Genomic DNA, 22,362 nt, shown 5'->3' with positions numbered 1-22,362 from the left:
TACACTGGTGCCTCTTGCATGAAAAAAAAAGCAGTGAACTCAACGACTTGAGTCATTTAAAAATGAGAGTACTATTTCCATGCTGTTTGTCTGGTCAAGCCTACTCATATCCAGTCCATCTGGTCATAGACAAAAACAGCAACCTGTTTTTAAAGAGCACTCCTTTAAATCAGAAGATTGCCTGTGGCAGCACAGTGAAAAAAAAAGCAGTGAACTCAACGACTTGAGTCATTTAAAAATGAGAGTACTATTTCCATGCTGTTTGTCTGGTCAAGCCTACTCATATCCAGTCCATCTGGTCATAGACAAAAACAGCAACCTGTTTTTAAAGAGCACTCCTTTAAATCAGAAGATTGCCTGTGGCAGCACAGTGATGAGTGGTTAGCAATGCTGCCTCACAGCAAATTCATGTGTCCAAATGCCTTCATGGATTCCCAAAACACGACTGTTAGGTTAGTTGAAGACACCAACTTGTCCTTTATTAGGTGTGAATGGTTGTCTGTGGGCAGTTAACAGACTATACAATGGGAGGATGGATGTTTTTATCTGACACTTGATGTATAGCCAAATTAAAAACACCACACTGCCCCTACTTTCCGCCTTCTATTTTCTGCATTTCTGCAGGAGATTTGATGTGAACAGGATGAGGCAGGACAGGAATGTACAGATCTTGCACTGTTCAAGAGTGAAGCCATTAAGCAAATGCATAAAAGGAACTGATGTCAGTCAAATACAGTCATGTTTATGTTTGCTAAATCCACAGATGTTATGCAAACATGAATATTAGCAGGGTAGGTAACACAATGCTGGCCAATAAGGTGGATAGGCAGAACATTGATGGGCACTGAAGGCAGTGTTATTGACAGTCTACAGTGTATTAGCTAAAAGTCTAGACAGCTTACACTGGTGTGATATAAAAAAAAAATGTGTAAAATGTCCGGACAAAGTCCATAAAGAATGAGGATTCCAAAAGCATACACACAGATAAGAGGTTTTGGTCACAAAAATATTAACTAAAACGCAAAACCAACAAAGTACAACGAAGGACGCTGGTAACAAAGACCCGGGAACAGGCGAGAACAAACCAAAAGCGCTTGCAAAAGGCAAGGAACGAGAGCAACGTAAATTGCTTGTCAACTTAAAGGACAAGAAATTACAATATACGATGAACATTACTTACAAGAACGAAAATACTATGAAATAAACGAGGCGGGGCTATGAGGCAAAAATGTCAAGAATGTCTCGAAAATTAGGCACTTGGAGACAGAGTCGTGAACAAGGCTAATAATCCGATCAGTTGTGACAATCAGCTTCGAGACAGGTGCGACTTGTGAGGGAACATCGACTCTCCAGCTGGTGACTGTAACAAAATACACAACAAAACAGGATCAATATAACGAAGATAAATAATTTCACAACCTCTTCCACCATTTCTGTGTTCTGTAGCCTGTATAGTTCAATTTAAAACATCTTCTGGACAGGGGACGTAAAGGTAAGCAACTGAGATACTGTGGTTGCAAAAGTGTGCACACCCTCTTATAATTGAGGACACGGCAATGTTCAAAATAAATCACTTACATTCAAATTTGTTCAGTCAGCACATACCTGCCACCATTTAAAGAGCCTCTGATTTTCTTTCATTTGGATTTTTTTTGCTTTGGAGCAGAAGCCTTTAAGGTGTTGTGCTAACACTGACTGTTATTTTGAAACATTGATAATTCCCGCCAACTTGTCTAAGGAACCAGGCCATGCTGAAGAAAAACAGTCCGAAAGCATGATTAATGCCATTGCTATTCTTCACTGTGGGTATCGTGTTATTTTGGTGATGATCAATGATGCGTTTGGGGCAAACGTGGATTTTGGAACTATGCCTAAAATTTTCAACACAAATCTCCCAAATACGTCGGAAAATGTGCTGTGTTCCGTTTAAACCAAGGCTGAACTTTTTTTTACCATAAATCTGTACCCCCTGTTCTAGAAGAGATCCACATCGTCAGTATGTGTGAATTCCAGGACTGGCATTTAATCATGGGGCAGTTCTACCAAGGAGTCATTACTTCACAATGAGCTTAATGATCAGTAATCACAAGTGTTATTTAAATTCCCGCCCAACCTAGAAAACAAGCAAGTTAGTCAATAACCAGAGAGCCTACCTCACAATACTAATAAAATGACAGCATAAGACATAACATGTAAAACACACACACACACACACACACACACACACACACACACACACACACACACACACACACACACACACACACACTCACTTCCTGAGCTAGACTGCCGGGTGCCAGTCATGGCATTTGTGCCTTAGGGTTGGTTTTAACTTGTGTGAGACAACTTAACGTGTCCTTATTCCACCTTGCATCATGCCATAGTGCCTTGTGTGTCATCGTATCATGTCACATACTTCTAGACTTCTCCCATCGCACTTTATTTTAAGCCACACAAATTCCCTCCATGTCAGGTCACATATTGGCTACAATTACAGGATTATCTCATCACATCACATTAGATCAGTGATGTGCGGTGAGGTTCATGGCTGTTGAGGCACTACCCTTCTATCGTCGGATATAAAAATATGAGCCCAAAATGTAAGATTAGTCTACATTTTAGTTTTGACTTTCACCGAAACATGTTTCAAATAAAGTTTTCAGTTTTTAATTATGTTTCAATCAATTCCATAATGTCTAACAATGTGATAGGAAGAAAAACAAACATAACAAAAAATTAATATAAGTTCATTCTTGTTAATTTTTTTCAAATCTCGCTTTTTAAAAAAATGCATTTGGTCTTCCCTTTATATTTAACCCTTTCAGGAACAGGACAGCGCTTACTACAGTGGGCAGCTTATCATGTTATCAGGTTACAGGGTACATAAAGGGTTAATATGATATGAAAGCGGCAATTATAACATTGCCTAGGTGCCTGCTATCTTAACTGCATGTCTGACATTTTTAACAAACCAATCCGTGTCAAACTCGGTAAAGAATTTGACAAGTTGTGCTGAATTTATATTATACATACATAGAGCACATTTGACAATAAAGTTGTACTTGACTTGACTTGACTTGACTTATCGGAGCCAAACACAGCTAACCTCAATTCAAGTGAATGGAAGATATCGTTAGGGACACCCAGTTAAAGATGACGGCTTGGTCTGCTCGGTCACAAAATCCGAGGTGTCCTCAAGTGGTTATGTATGTCTACGGTTTCCTCTACATCGTGCGCCAATAGAGAGCAGCACTGCCACGCCACATGCTAGCAGTGGCACGGTACTTTCTGGGCTCCAGTGTGCATTTGGAGTCGCTTTTTTGGGCTGTAAGAGTGACTAAATATGTCGCACACATTCATAAAAAATATTTACAGAATGTCAGCATATGTAATTCATGTTTGAGAAAATTAGTGATATACAAATGGCAACGTCTCTGGTGTGAGTGCACACGCCAACTGTCTGAAACTGCAGTGAATGTGTCCGTGCTCAGTGGAGGTATGGTATGTGCACTGCTTCACTTCACTCACCTCACCTTTTTTTTTAAAACTTCACATGCAGTGAATCACTTGTCTCAATGGACCGCATGTCCCTGCATCACTTGTGAGGAAAAAGAGAATAGAATCATCTAATATTAATATCCACTGGTTTATGACGTTAATATAGTTGCTGCATAATAGACTTATTTAATAGGACCATTCTAATAAATTACAGATTGCCAATTCATACTGTGCTGTATAAAATATGTACAGGAACTGCTGTGCATACAGTTCTTATCATTACAATAAAAAATTGTCTGGCACCTAATTATATTTATAGTTTATATTGCGCCGAACATCGGATTGAGAGAAAAATACCCATAATACAGATGGCCACACAATAAAGGTAAAATTGGCTCAAATTGATACAAAGTAATTTTGGTTGACCAGAAGACCTCCATTCCCAGCATGCCTGTGTATTTAATACTAGCTCAACTTTAATTAAATCGAATGTGATACTTGTCGGACTTGCTTCCGTTAAAGTGCGATTGCTTGTGCTTCGGAAGGCTCAAAAGCTCACTCCTGTATTGCATGAGTGACATCACCTGACACTTGATCACAGAGCTCCAAATATCAGCCTTAATCAGTTTCGCGTCTAAATTTGGCACATTAATTTACCCCAAAAGAATGGATATCTTTTATTTATGTTAATATCTTTTATTTATATATTGATTGGCTCCAGCCCTCCTGTGTGGAGTTTGCATGTTTTCATGTTTTCCCCGTGCCCGCGTGGGTTTTCTCCGAGTACTCTGGTTTCCTCCCACATTCCAAAAACATGCATTGTCAGTTAATTGAACACTTTAAATTGCCCCTAGGTCATTGTCTGGTGACCAGGTCAGGGTGTACCCTGCCTACTGCCTGAAGACAGTTGGGATAGGCTTTAGCGTGCCCGCGACCCTCGTGAGGATAAAATGGTTCAGATAATGGATCGATGGATGATAATACATTGAGAAAGATTTGATTCTGTGCACTAATTGTTGTGTGTGTGTGTGTGTGTGTGTGTGTGTGTGTGTGTGTGTGTGTGTGTGTGTGTGTGTGTGTGTGTGTGTGTTTTGCAGGTCATTGGCGTTGGGAACAAAGACTGGGTACAAGCTGTTTTCTTTGACCACAGTGGATAAACTGGACTGCATTCATGAGAGTGGTGAGTATGGGTCTTAAACCTCCTACCAGGTGAACCGCTTTATAGCGAGGGTTCACTGCATTCAGCATCCTATATGAAAAGTAAATTGCTAGTAAAGTTAGATTGCCATGCACGTGGCCTCGTACACATTCAGTCTTAGATACATATTTATTGTGTAAAGCAACCCCTTGGCATGATCGATTCAAGTGGATATATTTGTACTGGCCTAGTCCAAGAAATGTCTTTAACTACGTGGCCCAACAATTGTACCATATGCTGATTTTCCATTACAACTTCCAGCCCTGACACCTCCACCCTTTATTTATGTATTTGTGTGTCTTGGATGGAAGGGTCGTGCTGCGCGCCAGCGCTGCTTGACAAATAATTGCCTCTTCTTTTTTTTTTTTTTTGCCCCAAGTACCAGTATTTGGAAATGTTTGTATTATGTCATTTTCGAAGGCTAAAATGCATGGTACTATATTGGTAGTAGTACCTAGCGCAACATTACTTCAAATAATAAGGTTCAGCCGACTTAGCTTAAGTAGAGGGAAAAATGGAAGAATTGTCAATAGCAGGGGTAGGGAACTCCGGTTCCTCGAGAGCCATATCCTGCCTGTTTTCGATCCCTCCCGACTCCAACACACCTGATTCAATTGTTCATGATCATTTTAGGCCTCTACAGAACTTGCTGATGAGCTGATCATTCGAATCAGGTGTGTTGAAGTCAAGCAGGATCTAAAACAGGCAGGAAATGGCTCTCGAGGAATCGCAGTTCCCTACCCCTGGTCTATATATTAGTAACAGATAAGCAGTTATGTGTTTATTTTGTTTTGTTTTGCTTTGTTGTTTTTTTTTTTTTGTTTTTGTTTTGTAGATTTTGTCTTTATTGTTTTTTAGGAAGTTTGCACTAACAAGTACAGAAGTTCAGTAAGGTAAGAGAGGGGGAAAAGAAGAGATGTTCTTGTTGGAGAAGTAGAAATAGCTGTCATCCAAAGCACACTGAAAGTGGATGTTGTATTTGTGGAAAATATTGCTGATCAAGACGAGATACATGATGAACAGGAAGGCTCCAGAACAGAGCCCAGGGGCACACCTGTGCTGACTGGGATTGACTGGAAGGAGAATAATTGAAGTTGAATGAACAGAAGTGAGATTTAACAGTCAAGTTTTAACAGTTAATATGTAATGACCTGCGATTAGCTGGCGACCAGTTCAGGATGTACCCCGCCTGCTGCCTGAAGACAGCTGGCTTAGGCTCCAGCACGCCCACGACCCTCATGAGGATAAGAAGCGGTTCAAATAATGGATGGATGCGTATGGGATGACAACATAGTAACGAGTCCTGATATGATATCCACAAATCACCATACTGTTCATCTATTAACCAAACCGCTTATCTTCACAAGGGTTGTTACTACTACTTAATTCTTCAAATACGTGATTGGCTATCTTACATTAGGATATGTGCTCACTGGGCACTTCATTATAATTACTGTATGTAGAGCATATGTAAAAAATAAATAAATAAATAAAAATAGAGCTATTCATCAAATCTTTGGATCTTATTGGCTTGTGTTGTTGTAGTAAGCATTACTTTATTAATTGTCCTCATTGCTGCCCGTATGTCTACTTCTTGTTGTCCCAGCAGAGGCTTCCGATGTCTACATAGTGGAGCGTCTCTTCTCTAGCAGTCTGGTTGTTGTTGTAAGCACCACCTCGCCGCAGCGCATGAATATCTACCACTTCAAGAAAGGCACAGAGATTTGTAACTACAGCTACCCCAACAACATACTGGCTGTCAAGCTCAACAGACATGTAAGATGGGGGTGGTGTCAAAACGTTTTACCACTAATGAATCACCACACCTCGTCAGTTTTCTCTTGCTGTGAACTCGTTCAATGCCATGATCTAGCATTGTTGTTCTCTTCACATTTCACTCCTTAGATTGAAGAACAGTCACAATTCAAGTACAGTGGTACCTCTACTTAGGAACGTCTCTTCATGCGAAATTTTCAATTTACGAAACTCCTCAACAGGAAAATATTGCCCCTTGTTACGAAAGAAATTTCAAGATACGCAAGGTAAAAATACAGTATGGGCTGCGACTCGCAACTCAGAGTTTCCTGAACGTAACATACTTGTAGCTGCTCTGCCGTTGGCTATTAGTAAGTGTCATCCTGGCATCCCATTGGCTAAGAGGGACTTCTACTGTATCGGTCTATGTGTGTAGATAGATAGATATGTGTCTATGCAGCGTACTCGTCATTCGCCCGTCGGGCCATGAGGCGTTCCGATAGTTTTACGTAAATGTGAATCACCCAGAAAAAGTGTTCACCAGTCCGGTAATCGCTCACTCTGCTGATGTTTGCCTTGGACATTTTTGAAGGATTGCTAAAAGCTGACAAAGCAAACGTCCTTGAATTAGTTCTTTACAAAACACCAGGCAAAAACCACTTCTGAGAGAGAACATCGACTAAAGAGGGCGAAAAACAGTGAGGACGCAGTTAAAAGCTAAAGGACCATCATCTTTTATTCTTTACTCTATTCTTTGTTTTTTACATTGTGCACAACTCTCACTTAATGTAATTGTGACATGTATTTGTTACATATTTTGATGCATTTTTAAGCTTCAAACATTTATGTATGAATTTTGGGTGGTTTTGGAACGAATTGGGGCATTTACATGGAAAACGCATCTCTACCGACAACATTTTCTCGTGAAGAAATTTCTTCCAGAACCAATTAATTTCATAAGTAGAGGCACCACTGTACACAGACAGCAAGTGGCGTGTTTAGTTGTGATAGCGTGCTTTTAGGAAAATGTATATATGCTAATATTTTGAGTTGTTTTGTCTAGTTTTGAATTTGAAAAGTTTCCGACTTCTTAGTTGATTGTATTATAATTGTTTTAACGATTAAAGGGAACATTGGGTTTTCTGTTTGTATGAAATGCTCTCTTACTGTTTAAAATATTCAGATTGGTGATTGATATTTTGTAATCGAGAGGAGTTTTTACTTGATTCTTACTCAACTAAGCGGTAGCACTATAGAAGATGGCTGGATGGATTGTGAATGACATAAAAAAAAACATGCATGTTCCTTTTTTTTTTTTTCTTTAATTAATTAACTCCAGTGGAGTCATGTGCATGTCACCATAAGGTGTGTAAAACAGGGTGACATAAAAGCTGGCTGTCTCACAACTAGAAGGTTACTGGTTTGATGCCCAGTTGCTCCTTGACTGTGGGAACAGAGAAGTACCAAAATTGCATTCGCTAATGCTTCTTGGTGTGAATGAGCTAAACATGCTGCTTTACTCAGCATCAGCATTAAAGCAAACCAACCATCTAAAATCAGATGCTCCATCATTCGAGTAGCTCAGATTACTCAGATAGTAATATTGTGTCATCCCATTTACGTAAATGTTGTCCAAAAAGAGGTTTTATCTTGTACATTACTAATACACAATGTCCTTATCGGGTCTAGTTTTGTGGGAAGTTGTCATGGAGGTCCGGAATACACAGAAACCACCGCTTATGTAGTGTAACCACGGAGAATTTCTTTGTTTTTCTTTTGCAGAGGCTTGTTGTGTGCCTTGAAGAATCCATTTATATCCACAACATCAAAGACATGAAGCTGCTCAAGACTCTGCTCAACATTCCGTCCAACCCTTCAGGTAAGACTTATAGGCACGTACGTGGTGTAAACACTTACTGTTTCAGCACTATAACCACCACTGAAACTTAGGGACAAAACATACTATCCCTGAACATCCATCAGTTGCATTCATAGTAGGGTCCGATATATATTTTTTGAAGCAGATGTGGATTTTTGGCGGGAAAAAGTATAGATTACTGACGAATCGGCTCATTAATTTAAAAAAATAAATATGATGCATCCATCCATTCATCCATCCATTTTCTGATCCGCTTTATCCTCACAATGGTCGCGGGGCGCGCTGGAGCCTATCCCAGCTGTCTTCGGGCAGAAGGTGGGGGACACCCTGAACTGGTTGCCAGCCAATAGCAGAGACGAACAACCATCCACGCTCACACTCACACCTAGGGACAATTTAGAGTGTTCCATTAACCTGCCACGCATGTTTTTGGACTGAGGGAGGAAACCGGAGTACCCGGAGAAAACCCACACAGGCACGGGTAGAACATGCAAACTCCACACAGGAAGGCCGAAGCTGGAATTGAACCCTGGACCTCTGCACTGTGATGTCGACGCGCTAACCACTTGAACACCTTATATATAATGCATATAATAAAAATTTCACCCTCAATACATTTCAATGGGCGTCAATTAAAGCAGATTTTTGACATTTGTGGGCTGGCCTGGTCCCTATTCCCACAAATACCGGGGGTCAACTTTAAAAATATCGTTTAAAAAAAAACAATACACTATTCTTTTCGGTTCCCAGAATGCATTGTGTGGTGTCATGCATTTAATTAATGAAGTTATAAGGGCATTAATCCTTTCAAATATGTGTTTGTGTTACCGCTAGTTGAATGTGTACTAGTTATATAACACAATTATGTTGGATTTATGTTGAACTATGTTTTTGTTGTATTTATTTATTTATTCATTTTAAACAAACCCATTACTTAAGGTTGTGTGTAAAATAGTGACATCCAGGTTAATTCCTTGCACAACTTGCATAGCTCACCCAAGCGTTGCTTGGACAAGTTAAGATCGGTTTTGTTTTGATTGACAAGTCCATAGAATACCCTTAGCAGCAAATTTCATTCTATATATTTGAAGGAAAGTCGCTGATGGTGTAGTGGTACCCTCGTCTGACTTGTGGGATGGGTTCCCGCTCACTGACGGTGTGGATGTGGGTGTGAAAGGTTGTTTGTCTCTGTTATGTGCCCTGCGACTGACTGGCGACCAGTTCAGGCTGTTGCCTGCCTCGTGTCCAAAATAAAGTGAGATAGGCTCCAGCAGGGGACCCTGTTCAGGATAAGCGGTGTTGAAAATCGATGGATGGTTATTTCAAGGAAGGCTTCGTTAATTTTACATTTGTGGCCTGATTGGTAGTAATGAATTAGTTTGGCTTGTAAAAACAGACAAGAGCTGAAAAATACACCATTATATTGATGTAATTCACTTTTCTGACAAAATGTTCAACAAACGGGTACATCAATGATGGGTCCACTGAGACGTAACCTGTGTAATTTATTGCTGGACAATATACACACATTGAGGAAGGTAAGGGACTCAAACAAAAACAATGCCAGAAACAGCAAACACTGTGCTGTTAAACGGTTGGGTCCTCATTCAAAAGTTTACCTGTCACCATTTTGTTGCACAAAAAATGTATTAGGTGCTTTGTATCATCAGAAGCAAAGACTGCCACATGTCGAAAAAAAGTAAAACATTTTCGTTTCAAGTGTCATTATATGGGTTACTTCAGAGCTATTTTTCCAAGAAGAAAAATTGGCGTTTTGGCGCATTGTTAAAATGATAGTTGTATTTTTTGGATGGTGGAGACTTGCATAACTCAAATAAAGTAAGCCCCCCATTGAGCACATTTTGATTCAGAAGATTCAGAATCGCCTTTATTGTCATTGTATAGCATACAACGAAATTTGGGTGCCACTCCTTAGTGCATTTCGTAAAAAAGATAAAATAGAATAAAATAACAGTTCAATAAATACAATACTCAAACAACACACAACAACAGCAGCAGTATTGGTAGTGTGGACTGAGGCTTATGTCGCGCTCAGGACACATATTGCACATGAAAATGGATGGCTCAGTTGTTCCTTATTGCACAAGTGAGGTAGATGAGTTCAGGTTTAAAATGCAGTAGCTTGGTTATATTCTGTGATTATTTATTGCAGTAATAGCTTTAGGAAAAAAACTGTCTCTGAATCTGCTTGTCCGGGTTTTGTGTGATCTGTAACGCCGACCCGAGGGTAACATAACAAACAGGTGGTTGCTGGGGTGGGATGCATCCTGAATGATGTTGGCAGCTCTGCTGAGGTAACGTAAGCTGGCAATCACCTCCAGGCTGGGCAGAGAGCAGCCTATAACATTCTGGGCCAGATTTATTACCCTCTGCAGTGCTTTCTTGTCTACTGCTGAGCACCTGGCGTACCATGCTGTAATGCAGTACGCCAGGATTTGCTGTCTTGATATTTCGCAGATTTTCTTTAATAACTAATTTGTTAGCCAATATTGTTGCTTGTCTGCTACTCAGGATAATAATAAGTGCCCAACTTGCGATGGCCATTGGAGATACCCAAGGAGCTCAAATTGTTAATGACATATGGATAAGTTTGGATAACACATTGACAACAAGAAGTTGGAACACTTACACCTGGTACTGGCTTGGCATAAGCATGTCAGTGTTTCCGTGTGAACAGTTATTATTTTGACACTGTTGTTCTCTGTGTAAAATGCAAAAACACAAAAGCTCTTTTCTTCTAGCTTCTTATGTACACTTTTGCACTAAAATCCCTTCTTTTCAGGCCTCTGTGCTCTATCTACCAATCATTCCAACTCCTACCTGGCATACCCTGGCAGCGCTACGATGGGAGAGATATTAGTTTATGATGCCAAAAATATGGTAAGAAAAAAATCTGAAGACAGAAAACAAATATACCACCTTGTGAAAGTTATTTTATTATTTTGTATTAAATACTGTGTGAGACAACAACGTCTAGAGGGGTGTGACCAAATAGGATGAATAAAAACCTTATCTCAGGGGTGCCCAACCTTTTTTGATCGAAGATCTACTTTTCCAGCAGCCAACCTCCCGCGACCGACCCGTGACTGCACGTGCACGCATACACATGTGCACACACATGCCATTATGAGCAACAGCCATAACGACGGACCCTAACATCAACAAAACTGAAAAGTAAAGTGGATACAAGACAAGACTGAGTTTTTACAAAGGAAATCACTGCCTACCTCAGTGGGAGACCTGACACATGGAGGCAGAGACACTTTTGTAGCATTTTAGTGCAGAATCATCACTATAGTCGCTCGCGTGTACCCTTTTAAAATGCTGCTCCTGGAAGTTCAGATTCTCTTTCTTTGACAATGCCTTCGGTGCATTGCAGAACAAACAAAGTTTGAATGAGAATAAACAAAAAATAGATATATTTCAACGGCTCTGATCGCAAGCTGTAATTCCAGACTGTATTGCAGCGAACTCAACTCAACTATATTTATAGACTTGAAAACAACCAGAATGGGATGTACAGGGAGCGAACACCATAACTTTCTTTGGACTGAAATTTTAAAAATTCAGTCCCTTCCAGGTCTTGATTTCCTCCATCCAGATAAAAATGTGGCCACAATAAGAAAGTGTGATTTTTGCTTCGCGCAACGTACATCTGACAGCCATCTGAATAGCAGTGGAAGGAAATACCATGCTTCCTTAAGATGGAACCCAAAGGTGACAGATACAATGAAAACAGCAGACACCCCAGAATTGAACCCTGTAGAACACCATACGGCAGTGGAGCAGGGCAGGACTCAGAGCAAAGAAGGCAACACAAAAAGTTCTGTCAGCCAAATAGGATCTGAACCACTCAAGGACGCTAACACTCGTGCCCACCAGGTGCTGCAAACGAGCCAATAGAATACTGTTATCAGCCATATCAACAAAACAATCCAACAAAACCACACACACATAGTCTGCAGTGTCATTTACCAGGAGCAAGTCATTAAAAACTCACAACAGGCCTGACTCTGTGCTGTGCATCCTTTTAAAACCTGACAGGAAGACCTCCATGATGTTTTGTTTATCTAAATGTTTTAACTGCATGTGCACCACTTATTCCAGATTTTTGTAAAATAAAAGGCAACTTGGAAATGGGTCTAAAATTTGACGGTACATCTTGATCAAGGCCAGGTTTTCTTCAGCAAGGTTTGGGGAACTACAATAGAAGACATACTGCTGATGATAATGGTCAAGACCGATTTACCAATACTTGGGAGAATTTCCTTAAAGAAATGCTGAGGAATAGTCTTAAGAGGAAACCAGATGGCTTCGTCTGGCAAACCACATCCTCTAAAAACATCAAGGAAGCAACTTAAAAAGAATTTAACACAGCTGAACACGGACCACTCTTGTTAAACAGCGTGAATTCTGTCATTAAACCAAGGCTTGGGTCTACCTTTTGACTGCACGGTTTTTAATGGAGCCACCGAATTCACTATAGCACGGCAGGATTTCCATTCATCCAGTGGGTGCTGCATGTGCGTCCCAATTTTCATAGCCCTAGGTGAAATGTACTGTGATTGGATTTTGTTTTTCCACTCTCGGCGGCAGTACAGAGCCATTTTTTTGTAATGCATGATGAATTTAAAATATGACATTTTTCCCGAGGCCTGATGACTGTTCAAATTTTGGTGAGTTTTCGTGCATGTTTTGCTCCTAAAAAGTGTAATTATTCAGCATAAGATTAGGAATAATTCCTACAAAAACAATGGGGACCTCGCAGCGGTCACTACTCGGGCCCGAATTAAGTAGAGTTTTTATAAATGCATGCCAGTGTGATTTATAATACATATCTTTTGTAAAATCCTGTTGTTCGTTTCAGAGCACAGTGACGATGGTCCCGGCGCACGACAGTCCTTTGGCAGCTCTTTGCTTCAATGCGTCAGCCACCAAACTTGCCAGCGCCTCGGAGCGGGTAATTCCGACAGATAGACGCAACATCTTTACAAGTCAAATCTGATATGTGTTGGGTTAATATTGATGAGTCTTAATCTACCTTTTAGTGGGGGGGGGGAGGGGGGTTAGAGGTCTACTATATGTAAATAAGTTCAAACATAATACTAACCATAAAATGTCAGTCTGTAAAAATAGAATATTTTTCTATAATTTAATTTTACTGACATATAATGTATATAGTATATGCATGCGCGCGCACACATACACATACACACACGCACACACACACTTCTCCATCCATCTATTTTCTAACCGGCTTATCCTCACGAAGGTCACAGGCGTGCTGGAGCCAATCCCAGCTGTCTCCGGACAGGACACTCTGAACCGGTTGCCAGTCAATCGCATGGCACACATAGACGAATGACCATTCACACTCACAATCACACTTAGGGACAAATTTGAGTGTTCCATTAACCTGCATGTTTTTGGAATGTGGGAGGAAACCGGAGTACCTGGAGAAAACCCATGCAGGCACGGGGTGAACGTGAAAACTCCACATAAGAAGGCCGGAGCTGGAATCGAACCCTGCACTGACACTGGGAAGTGGATGTGCTAACCAGTCGTTCACCGCGCCGCCATTACACCCCACCTAATCTATATATCAGGGCTGGGCAGTATGACTGAAAAGTATCTTTTACATAAGTATCTCATCTTGGTCAATATTGATATACATAGAACTTATATTTTGTGGCACTTCTCTGCATGATCTCAATGGACTTCATTTACTAAAACATGCAGCCACCACTGTTTATTCATTCAGGTTTGTTCCTATGTACAGTATGATGCCATTGTGTCGTCGAGATGCGTTGACAAATTGTGGTGTTCCCATTACATTTTACTCGCCATTTGCAATGGCTTTCCATTGCAACCAAGACAATCTCCTTTGTTTCAAAATCCAAAGTGTATCCACACAAGCGAACACATTGTACTGCTGAATTGTGATTGGAGGAGGCTGAAAAAAAAAAAAAAAAAAAAAAAAAACGACAATGAGGTACGCACAGAGCTTACGAGAAGTACAACACAGATCTGTCTGCTCATCCAATGCTGAGATGGGTGACATAACGAAACGTATGAAACGAGAGACAGCTCTTCTACGAGAGACAGCTCTTCTAAAAAAAATTTTTTTTAATTGTGCATAACCTGTAAAAAGGATCGTTCCTACTTTGAGGTTCCACTGCAAATGTGGGGGTGGCATGGTTCAATGGTTTTCAGTTTCCAGCCCAGAGGTTGCGGATTTGATCCCCTGGCCCCTGTGACCATGTTGAGTGTCGTTGAGAAAGATATTGAACCCCCAGTTGCTCCTGATGCTGGGTCATCAATAGGCTAATGAGGAGCGCTTTGAGTGCCTTGTAGTGGGAAAGCGTTATACAAGTGAAAGCCCTTTTACCAAGACCACATGTACATATGTGTACAGTACTGCAATTTATACACCCGGTGACAGCAGTATTTACAGTTGCAAGTCCCTGTTTCGTTTTCTTCAGCATCTGGCATAATTTGTGTTGTTCTTGTTTAAGGAGGGTAAAGATCATCCTCACTGTCTTTTAGGGCACTGTAATCCGAGTGTTTTCCATTCCTGAGGGCTTCCGTCTATTTGAGTTCCGTCGTGGCATGAAGAGGTAAGACATCTACCGCATTTTGCATCTACATACTGCATCATTTTGTAAAATCACTGCATGACATATACGAACATGAGTTAAAAAAAAAAAAAAAATTAAAGTCATCACTCTGATTAAACTAGCTTTAAAATGTTGTATTACCGTTACGTGTCTATGTTTTGTGTTTTGTCTGCAGGTACGTCAACATCAGCTCTTTGTCCTTCAGCCCTGACGCCCAGTTCCTCTGTGCTTCCAGCAACACTGAAACAGTACATATCTTTAAACTGGAGCAAGTGGGACCAAGGTATGCGCGCGCACACACACACACACACACACACACACACACACACACACACACACACACACACACAGTGATTATAATTACACAAGCACACACGTAGTTATACCGGTAATTAAAATTACATACTGTCGTTAAACCACATCAAATTTTGCATGCTCCTGACCCAAACAGAATGGCATATTTGCCCTAAAATTAGCACCCAGACATTAAAAATGTGCATTCTTTTTACGCTTAATATTTGCCAGCCACAAAGAAAAGTTTCCAGGATTTAGAGTGATCTTATTAGCCTTTGCAATTTGCAAATATAAAACATTTAATTGTCTTAACCTTTATTTTTGTTACTTTTCTCAGATTTTCTTCTTTGAACTTCAAAAGTTCTCCATCTATTATTCCCAATAACGAAAGTCTTGATCTGTCCTATTCTGAATGAATGTTGATTTGAAAAGAAAGCACAGTCCAAGAACTAAAATGGGAAAGAATTTTCTGTAATATTTTTCGTAGTATTTTTTTTGTTGCTCTTCGCATCTGCCTCACCTGACCGCACATCCCTGTGTGAGACTTGACACGTTGAAAACACTGAAAGAGAATAATTTCAAGTCGGCTACAGTCTGTTCATTAGTCATCTAATTGTATTGTTTCTTCCATCTTTTGTATTTATGTCCCAGTAATATTCAGAATACAAAAAGATGTGACTGTATTCTGTTACACTTACAACCCCCCACCCACATAATCAGATTACTTGTGGGATGCAAAGGTCTTTGTGTCCATTGACTACATTCAGATAGTCGTACTATCATTGGAGATTACTGTGCCAATTTGCTGAGGCAGCTGCGAAAGGCAAGTCAACACGGCTTGGAAAACTGACGAATGGGGTTCTGTATGCTCCTGCACATAAGCCTATGGTGGCAATGGATGCTGTGGCGGGTACACAGTAACACAGACAGTCAGAAACAACTCCAACTTATTACACTCACTGGTCAGCACTGTCTTGTAGTCTTTTCTCTTTTCTTCTTTCGTTTTACCCTCCCAGAGGGAAAGTTTTTCTTTATCTTGTCTGATAATCAGCCACTCATTATTTATTCATGTAAAAAGCGCCAACAGCAGCACACGTGGCTCTCTCTCTCTCTCTCTCTCTCTCTCTCTCTCTCTCTCTCTCTCTCTCTCTCTCTCTCTCTCTCTCTCTCTCTCTCTCTCTCTCTCTCGGTGGCCCTGCTGGCTCGGGTGGCCCAAGCAAATTGCCTACCTTGCCTAATGGGAAACTACGCCACTGCCTTTCAGAATTTGAGAACCAACTGTGTTTTCAAGATCACATGTTGTTTTATTTTCTCTCGAGAGCGGAACTGATGCACCGAGAAACGCGTGCATTCTGCCACCTATCACGAAATGATAAAAAACACATTTGGGTCGGTACTTTTGTGCCCAGCGCAAGTCTCGTGCAAGGTGCAGTCTAACTGTACGCATGGGTGGAATTTTCTTTGGTTTGGGTATTTTGCTAGACTTTGGTAAAATTGTTCGGAACCTTTGTCCGCGGTTGCGGGATGGAAATCGTCTTTTCCTGGCCAATCCACGTAGCAGCCCTCATGAGCATCAAATTCAGTGCGGTCGGAGTGCAGCACATCCGAGTATGCCGTGTTTGACGTTGTGGAAACAGAAATAGAATCGTTGGAGTTTATGCATAACATTGGCAGGTAAACTGCAAACTCTCCCCTTGGGGATGATGTCGGCCGTGCATGTGAAATAGAGCGCTAGGTCTTTGTGGTATTGGTAGACACCCAGAATACACAAAAACATTGTTTTCCTCTCTTTGTATCTAAAGCAAACTTTTTTTCCCGCATACAGTGGAGATGAGACTTGGTCAGCCTATGTGGGGAAGATGTTCACAGCAGCCAGCAGCTACCTACCTGTTCAGGTATCTGGTATGATGAGCCAGGACCGCGCCTTTGCCACAGTTCATCTCGTCACGTCAGGCCAGAAGAACGTTTGTGCTCTTGCCATGTAAGCCTCATTGTTCATGCTGTAATGATGTGATTTAAAAAAATTTTAAGACATTTCTACCTACCTTTCCCTGGTTCGCATGACAAGCTGTATTAAGTGGCTATCAGGTTTGAACAACTTCAAAATTGTCGGCGAGTTTAATGTAAAGATAATCGGGTCATTGTTGTTTTTCTCAAAACTCTAGTCTCATTCAGACAGACCGACACTCCCTGCATACTGACCTAAAATTGAGGTGTCGAACAGTTGAGTATTTGGGTGGATGGTCATAACTGTTTCAAAATCCAGTTCATTTTTGCAGGATCCAGAAGCATCCACGTTTGCTGGTGGCTACAGCTGATGGCCAACTTTTCATCTACAATGTGAACCCACAGGACGGAGGCGAATGCATGTTGGCGTACAATCACAGGTCAGGCCATAGGGTTGCGTCTATCTTTGTTTATGGAATTTTCATTGTTAGTTTTTATTGTTTTTTTGCAAATGCCCATTTTATTTTGTATTGTTAGTTTCAGCATTAGTTTTTGTTTTTTTTCTTTCCAATTTTAGTTTTAGTTATTTTGTTATTTTGAGTGGGTCATGTGATAATCTCAATCCGTCAGTACTGATGAAAGGTCTGTTAGTAAATCACTGATGGACGCCTGTTTTGTTGGTGAATGACCAATGGAACGGAAGTGGTGTTTTTGTCTGGGATCATCACTACCCGAGTCAGTTACCAATGGAATTTCTCAATCCGTCACTGCCGGACTCCCATTTAACTGATGGAAAGACGCGCTGCGTGTCTCGCGTGTTTGTTTGCCGGTGTGATGACGCCAGTGTTCCTTCGAATATAGCGGTGGAGGGGCTTCTCGAGAAGTCCTCTCTCAGGAAAAGAAAAAAATTTGAACATCAATCTGTTAATCTGATCGTTTTGTTGGCTGCTAAATCTCGGTTCCCATTCTCCATGCCGTCCCGGCCTTTATTATGGTTCAGTTGGCTTCCAGATTAACTGGCTCCCAATTCCAGATGTGCCTGTCAGGCCAGCCATGTTGTGTTTCTTGTCTGCAGATTCATCACAAGGTATATGGAAATTGCTCAACTGCATACAGTTCCAATGAAAACACAACGGCTTGATTTTTAAAAATCAAATCAAATCAAATCAAAAAATACGCCGAGATGACAAGTTGTCAAGTTGCTTCCCAGAAGCCAGTTGACATTGGCGTATTCATTGAAGACCAGATCAACCTGTGCCATCTTGCCATGGAACTTGTATACATCTACCAATTCTGTACCAATATAAGTTTGCAGCTTGTGGCAAAGTACACTGGTCCCAAATCACCAGCCCATGGCCCACTCATTTGGGACTGCGCCGCACAGAGACAGACCAAGAATTGTGTTTTTTTTTTTGTTTTTTTTTTTTTTTTTGCGGGGTAGTGCGTCAACCAACCCTCCACCCCATCGATTAATAATATAAGGAATAAGATATCCTTTATTTGTCCCACACTGGGGAAATTTACAGTGTACAGCTGTAAATGACCTTCCAAAGGGCAATATAAATAGGGCTGGGTGATTATATCATTGAGAATGTGAGTCCAGTTTTGAGTCCAACTTTGCTTTGCAAGTTGAGGTAAACAGAATCTGCCAATAATTAAATAAGTAGCAAGCAGAAGGCAATACAGTGGTACCTCTACTTAAGAAATTAATTGGTTCTGGGAGACATTTCTGAACTAGAAAATGTTGTAAGTTGAGACGTGTTTTCCATGTAAATGCCCTCATCCGTTCCAAGACCCCCCAAAATTCCGACATAAATGTTTTCTAAAGCATAAAAATGTAACAAATACATGTTACAATTAGATTATTGCACAATAAATGGGAGTTGTGCATAATGTAAAAAACAAACAATAAAGAATAAAAATGGTCATTTAACTTTTAACTGCGTCCTCATTGTTTTTTTCACTCTTTAGTTCATCTTCTGTCTGTGGTTTTTGCCTGGCATTTTGTAAAGAACTGATCCAAGGATGTTTGCTTTTGTCAACTTTTAACAATCCTTTGAAAATGTCCAAGGCGAGCATCACCAGGGTGAGCAATCGCCCAACCAGTGAACACTTTCTGAGTGAGTCACATTTACGTAAAACTATCGAAACACCTCATGGCCGGCGAGGCGAATGACGAGGACGCTGCATAGACACACATCTATTTATCTATCTACACCAGTGCTTCTTAACCTGGGTTCGATCGAACCCCAGGTGTTCAGTGAATCGGTCTCGGGTTCGACGCAGCCTCTGCCATGGGGCTTAAGACACACCTGCCTCAATATGTCAGTTAGTTATGACACGCCCGCTTGGCCATCACTGGCTGCAGATGATCACTTTGCATTGCTTGTCCAATCAGTGCTGCGGGAAATTTAGTTCGCTCAGTAGTCACCGTGTGACTGTCGTGATAGTACGTCATACAATTAAAAAAAACTATACTGAGGCCATGTAATTTTATTTACTTTTTTCTGTTTTTAATAAATGTGTTTTTTTTTTAATATCTTCAATTTGTAAAAAACACATTTTCATTTTTCACTAATGAAGGGTTCAGTGCACGTGCATATGAACTGGTTGGGTTAGGTACCTCTAACAAGGTTAAGAACCACTGATCTACACACATATACACATACGGTAGAGGTCCCTCTTAACCAATGGGATGCCAAGATGATGCTCGGTAGTAGCCAATGGCAGAGCAGCTATGAGTATGTTGCGTTCAGGAAACTCGGAGCTGCGACTAGCAGCCCATACTGTATTTTTACCTTTCGTATCTTGAAATTTCTTTCGTAACAAGAGGCAATATTTTCCTGTTGAGGCGTATTGTAACTTGAAAATTTCGTATGAAGAGACGTTCGTAAGTAGAGGTACCATTGTAGTCACAAAAATACCAAATTATTATGATATTCAGCGCAATTCTATTAATACTGATCAGGTGTCCATCGCAATATACTGTATATTGATATTGAATTATTGCCTAGCCCGAGGTCAGGTACATTCGCAGTATAAAGTTGATTAACCCTCCTCATTTATCATGACAGTCTACTTACAGTATATGTACGTGACAATTATTTATTTTGAAATTTTAGCATACACATTGCCTGCACAGTAAATAAAGGTTTTACAGTGTAAGTTTGGGCTGTGGAACAAATATAATTTATCTCGTTGGGGAATGTTGTTTTGGAAGATGACCTCATTAAAATTTGAATCAAGCGTCTCAGATTGAATTGTGGTCAGATTTGTACCGCTCTCTACTGAAGGACATTCATTGAGATAATCTTAGCATTTGCAACCAGAAAAAAAAAACACCAGTTCATGAAAGAGACCGATATAAATACTCGAGGTCAGGGGTGGCCAACCAGTCAGAGACAAAGAGCCAATTTTTTTACTGTGTTACTGCAAAGAGCCATAACATACCCTTCCTCGCGCACGCACGCACGCACGTGCGCGCACACACACACACACACACTTTTATGGCCAAAGATCGACTTTTGAAGCGACCAATTTCTTACGGATGACCCGATCGCACACGTGCAAGCATACACACACACACACATGCGCGCTCGCACTCACGCGGGTGCCCACCAGTGCACTCGCGCACATATGCACACACACCACGATGAGCAACAGTCGGAACGGGCCGAAAATGAATGAAAGCTAAAGATACAAACACACAAATCTTTTTTTCCCCACCCATTTCCTCCTCGCACCCTTTGCGGTCGACTTGGGACCAGTTCGCTGGCTCCGGTCGATTCTGATCGACATATTGGGCACCCCTGCCTTAAAATCAGAGGTAATTCGCTGACTAGCTCAGCGCTTAGCGCCGTTGTTTGCGCATGAGCGATGATGCAGTCATCTGATTGGTTGCCCTCTATGTCAATCAAGTAACGGGATTGATGATAGGCTGACTAGCTTAGCGCTTAGCGCCGTTGTTTGCGCATGAGCGTTGATGCAGTCATCTGATTGGTTGCCCTCGATGTCAATCAAGTAACAGGATTGATGATAGGCTGACGTAGTACGTTCTGTGAAGTTAGCGCCTTGTTTGAATGGCATCGCCACTGCCGAGGCGTTTTCGACACTTGTCGTGTGAGAGCCCGGGAGCTGCATTGAACCAGCTAAAGAGCCGCATGCGGCTCGCGAGCCGCGGGTTGGCCACCCCTGCTCTAGGTCTATGTACAGAGACAATGAGTTGTTCATCAAGAAATTTGCTCTCCCTCTTTTAGGCTTTTTGGTGTTGACGATCTGATGGTAGCACAGGCATGTCCCTCATATGCTGCAACTGTTGCCTTACCAGCTTCTAGTCCTATCACAGCAACTCTCACTGGTTAGTAGCCGTACAATGTCTGCCAATTAGTTTGTCCACTATACAAAGAGTTTGACTGACACTGATAAGAAAACTATTGACTGTACTCCAGTTCACTGTAATCCTTTTGTTTTATGATTTCTTGTTTGCTTTACCTTTGCGGCCTGGTGTGCCTACAGTAAATGGTTACCTTAAAATATCTACTCATAGCTGGATGGATTGAAGAGTTGTATAAGTCATTTTTAAGATGTTCTTGAGTCGTTTTTGCTTCCCATCATTTGTTCTCCACTCCAGGCTACTCTGAAGATGGTGGAGCAAAGAACGGTGAAGTCATCCCAGAACACGAGTTGGCTGATGGACCCGTGTGTCTGGATGATGAGAACGAGTTTCCTCCTGTGAGCATCCAGAAGTGCTAACTAAGCAAGTTCCTGTTGTAGTAAAGCCGGTAACAATCTACTTTGTAAAAATGATAAGAATGTATTTATTTAGCATGTTTTCTCCAGCCAATAGTTTCAACAGTCATAAGAAACAGCAATGGAGTAGAAATGACATAAAACAAGACCTAGGTCTAGGATCCAGGAGTTATGCAAAAGCCCAGTAAAATCGCATTCAGGAATCCATCCATTTTTTTCCGATCCGCCTTATCCTCACAAGGGTTGTGGTGGGTGCTGGAGCCTATCCCAGCAGTCTTTGGGCAATAGGCGGGGGACACCCGAACTGGTTGCCAGCCAATGCAAGGCAGACACAGACGAACGACCATCCACGCTCACACTCACACCTAGGGACAATTTAGAGTGTTCAATCAGCATGCAAAGAA

General features: G+C 41.2%; 1 protein-coding gene across 9 annotated transcripts in view; it reads left to right on the top strand.

The window, feature by feature from the left end:
• Window positions 1-22,362, top strand: part of LOC109508580 (WD repeat domain phosphoinositide-interacting protein 1-like) — a 28,280-nt gene that overhangs the window by 985 nt on the left and 4,933 nt on the right. For 2 of the 9 annotated variants that reach the window (XM_019858604.1, XM_019858596.1), the window contains exons 2-12: window positions 4,596-4,678; window positions 6,303-6,472; window positions 8,234-8,330; window positions 11,134-11,231; window positions 13,219-13,311; window positions 14,898-14,968; window positions 15,144-15,251; window positions 17,088-17,243; window positions 17,542-17,649; window positions 21,466-21,566; window positions 21,840-21,940. In XM_019858604.1, coding sequence (XP_019714163.1) covers window positions 4,596-4,678; window positions 6,303-6,472; window positions 8,234-8,330; window positions 11,134-11,231; window positions 13,219-13,311; window positions 14,898-14,968; window positions 15,144-15,251; window positions 17,088-17,243; window positions 17,542-17,649; window positions 21,466-21,566; window positions 21,840-21,940 — 1,186 coding nt within the window. Of the gene's footprint in view, window positions 1-4,595; window positions 4,679-6,302; window positions 6,473-8,233; window positions 8,331-11,133; window positions 11,232-13,218; window positions 13,312-14,897; window positions 14,969-15,143; window positions 15,252-17,087; window positions 17,244-17,541; window positions 17,650-21,465; window positions 21,567-21,839; window positions 21,991-22,362 lie in introns of all 9 variants that reach the window. The other 7 variants (XM_019858603.1, XM_019858601.1, XM_019858602.1 and 4 more) reach the window with 4 other exon arrangements.

This window comes from Hippocampus comes, unplaced genomic scaffold, assembly GCF_001891065.2.
Source record: "Hippocampus comes isolate QL1 unplaced genomic scaffold, H_comes_QL1_v1.1 scaffold187, whole genome shotgun sequence".
Lineage (NCBI taxonomy): Eukaryota > Metazoa > Chordata > Actinopteri > Syngnathiformes > Syngnathidae > Hippocampus > Hippocampus comes.
Note: the sequence above shows the minus strand (reverse complement) of the source record. Positions and strands in the feature narration are given on the sequence as shown.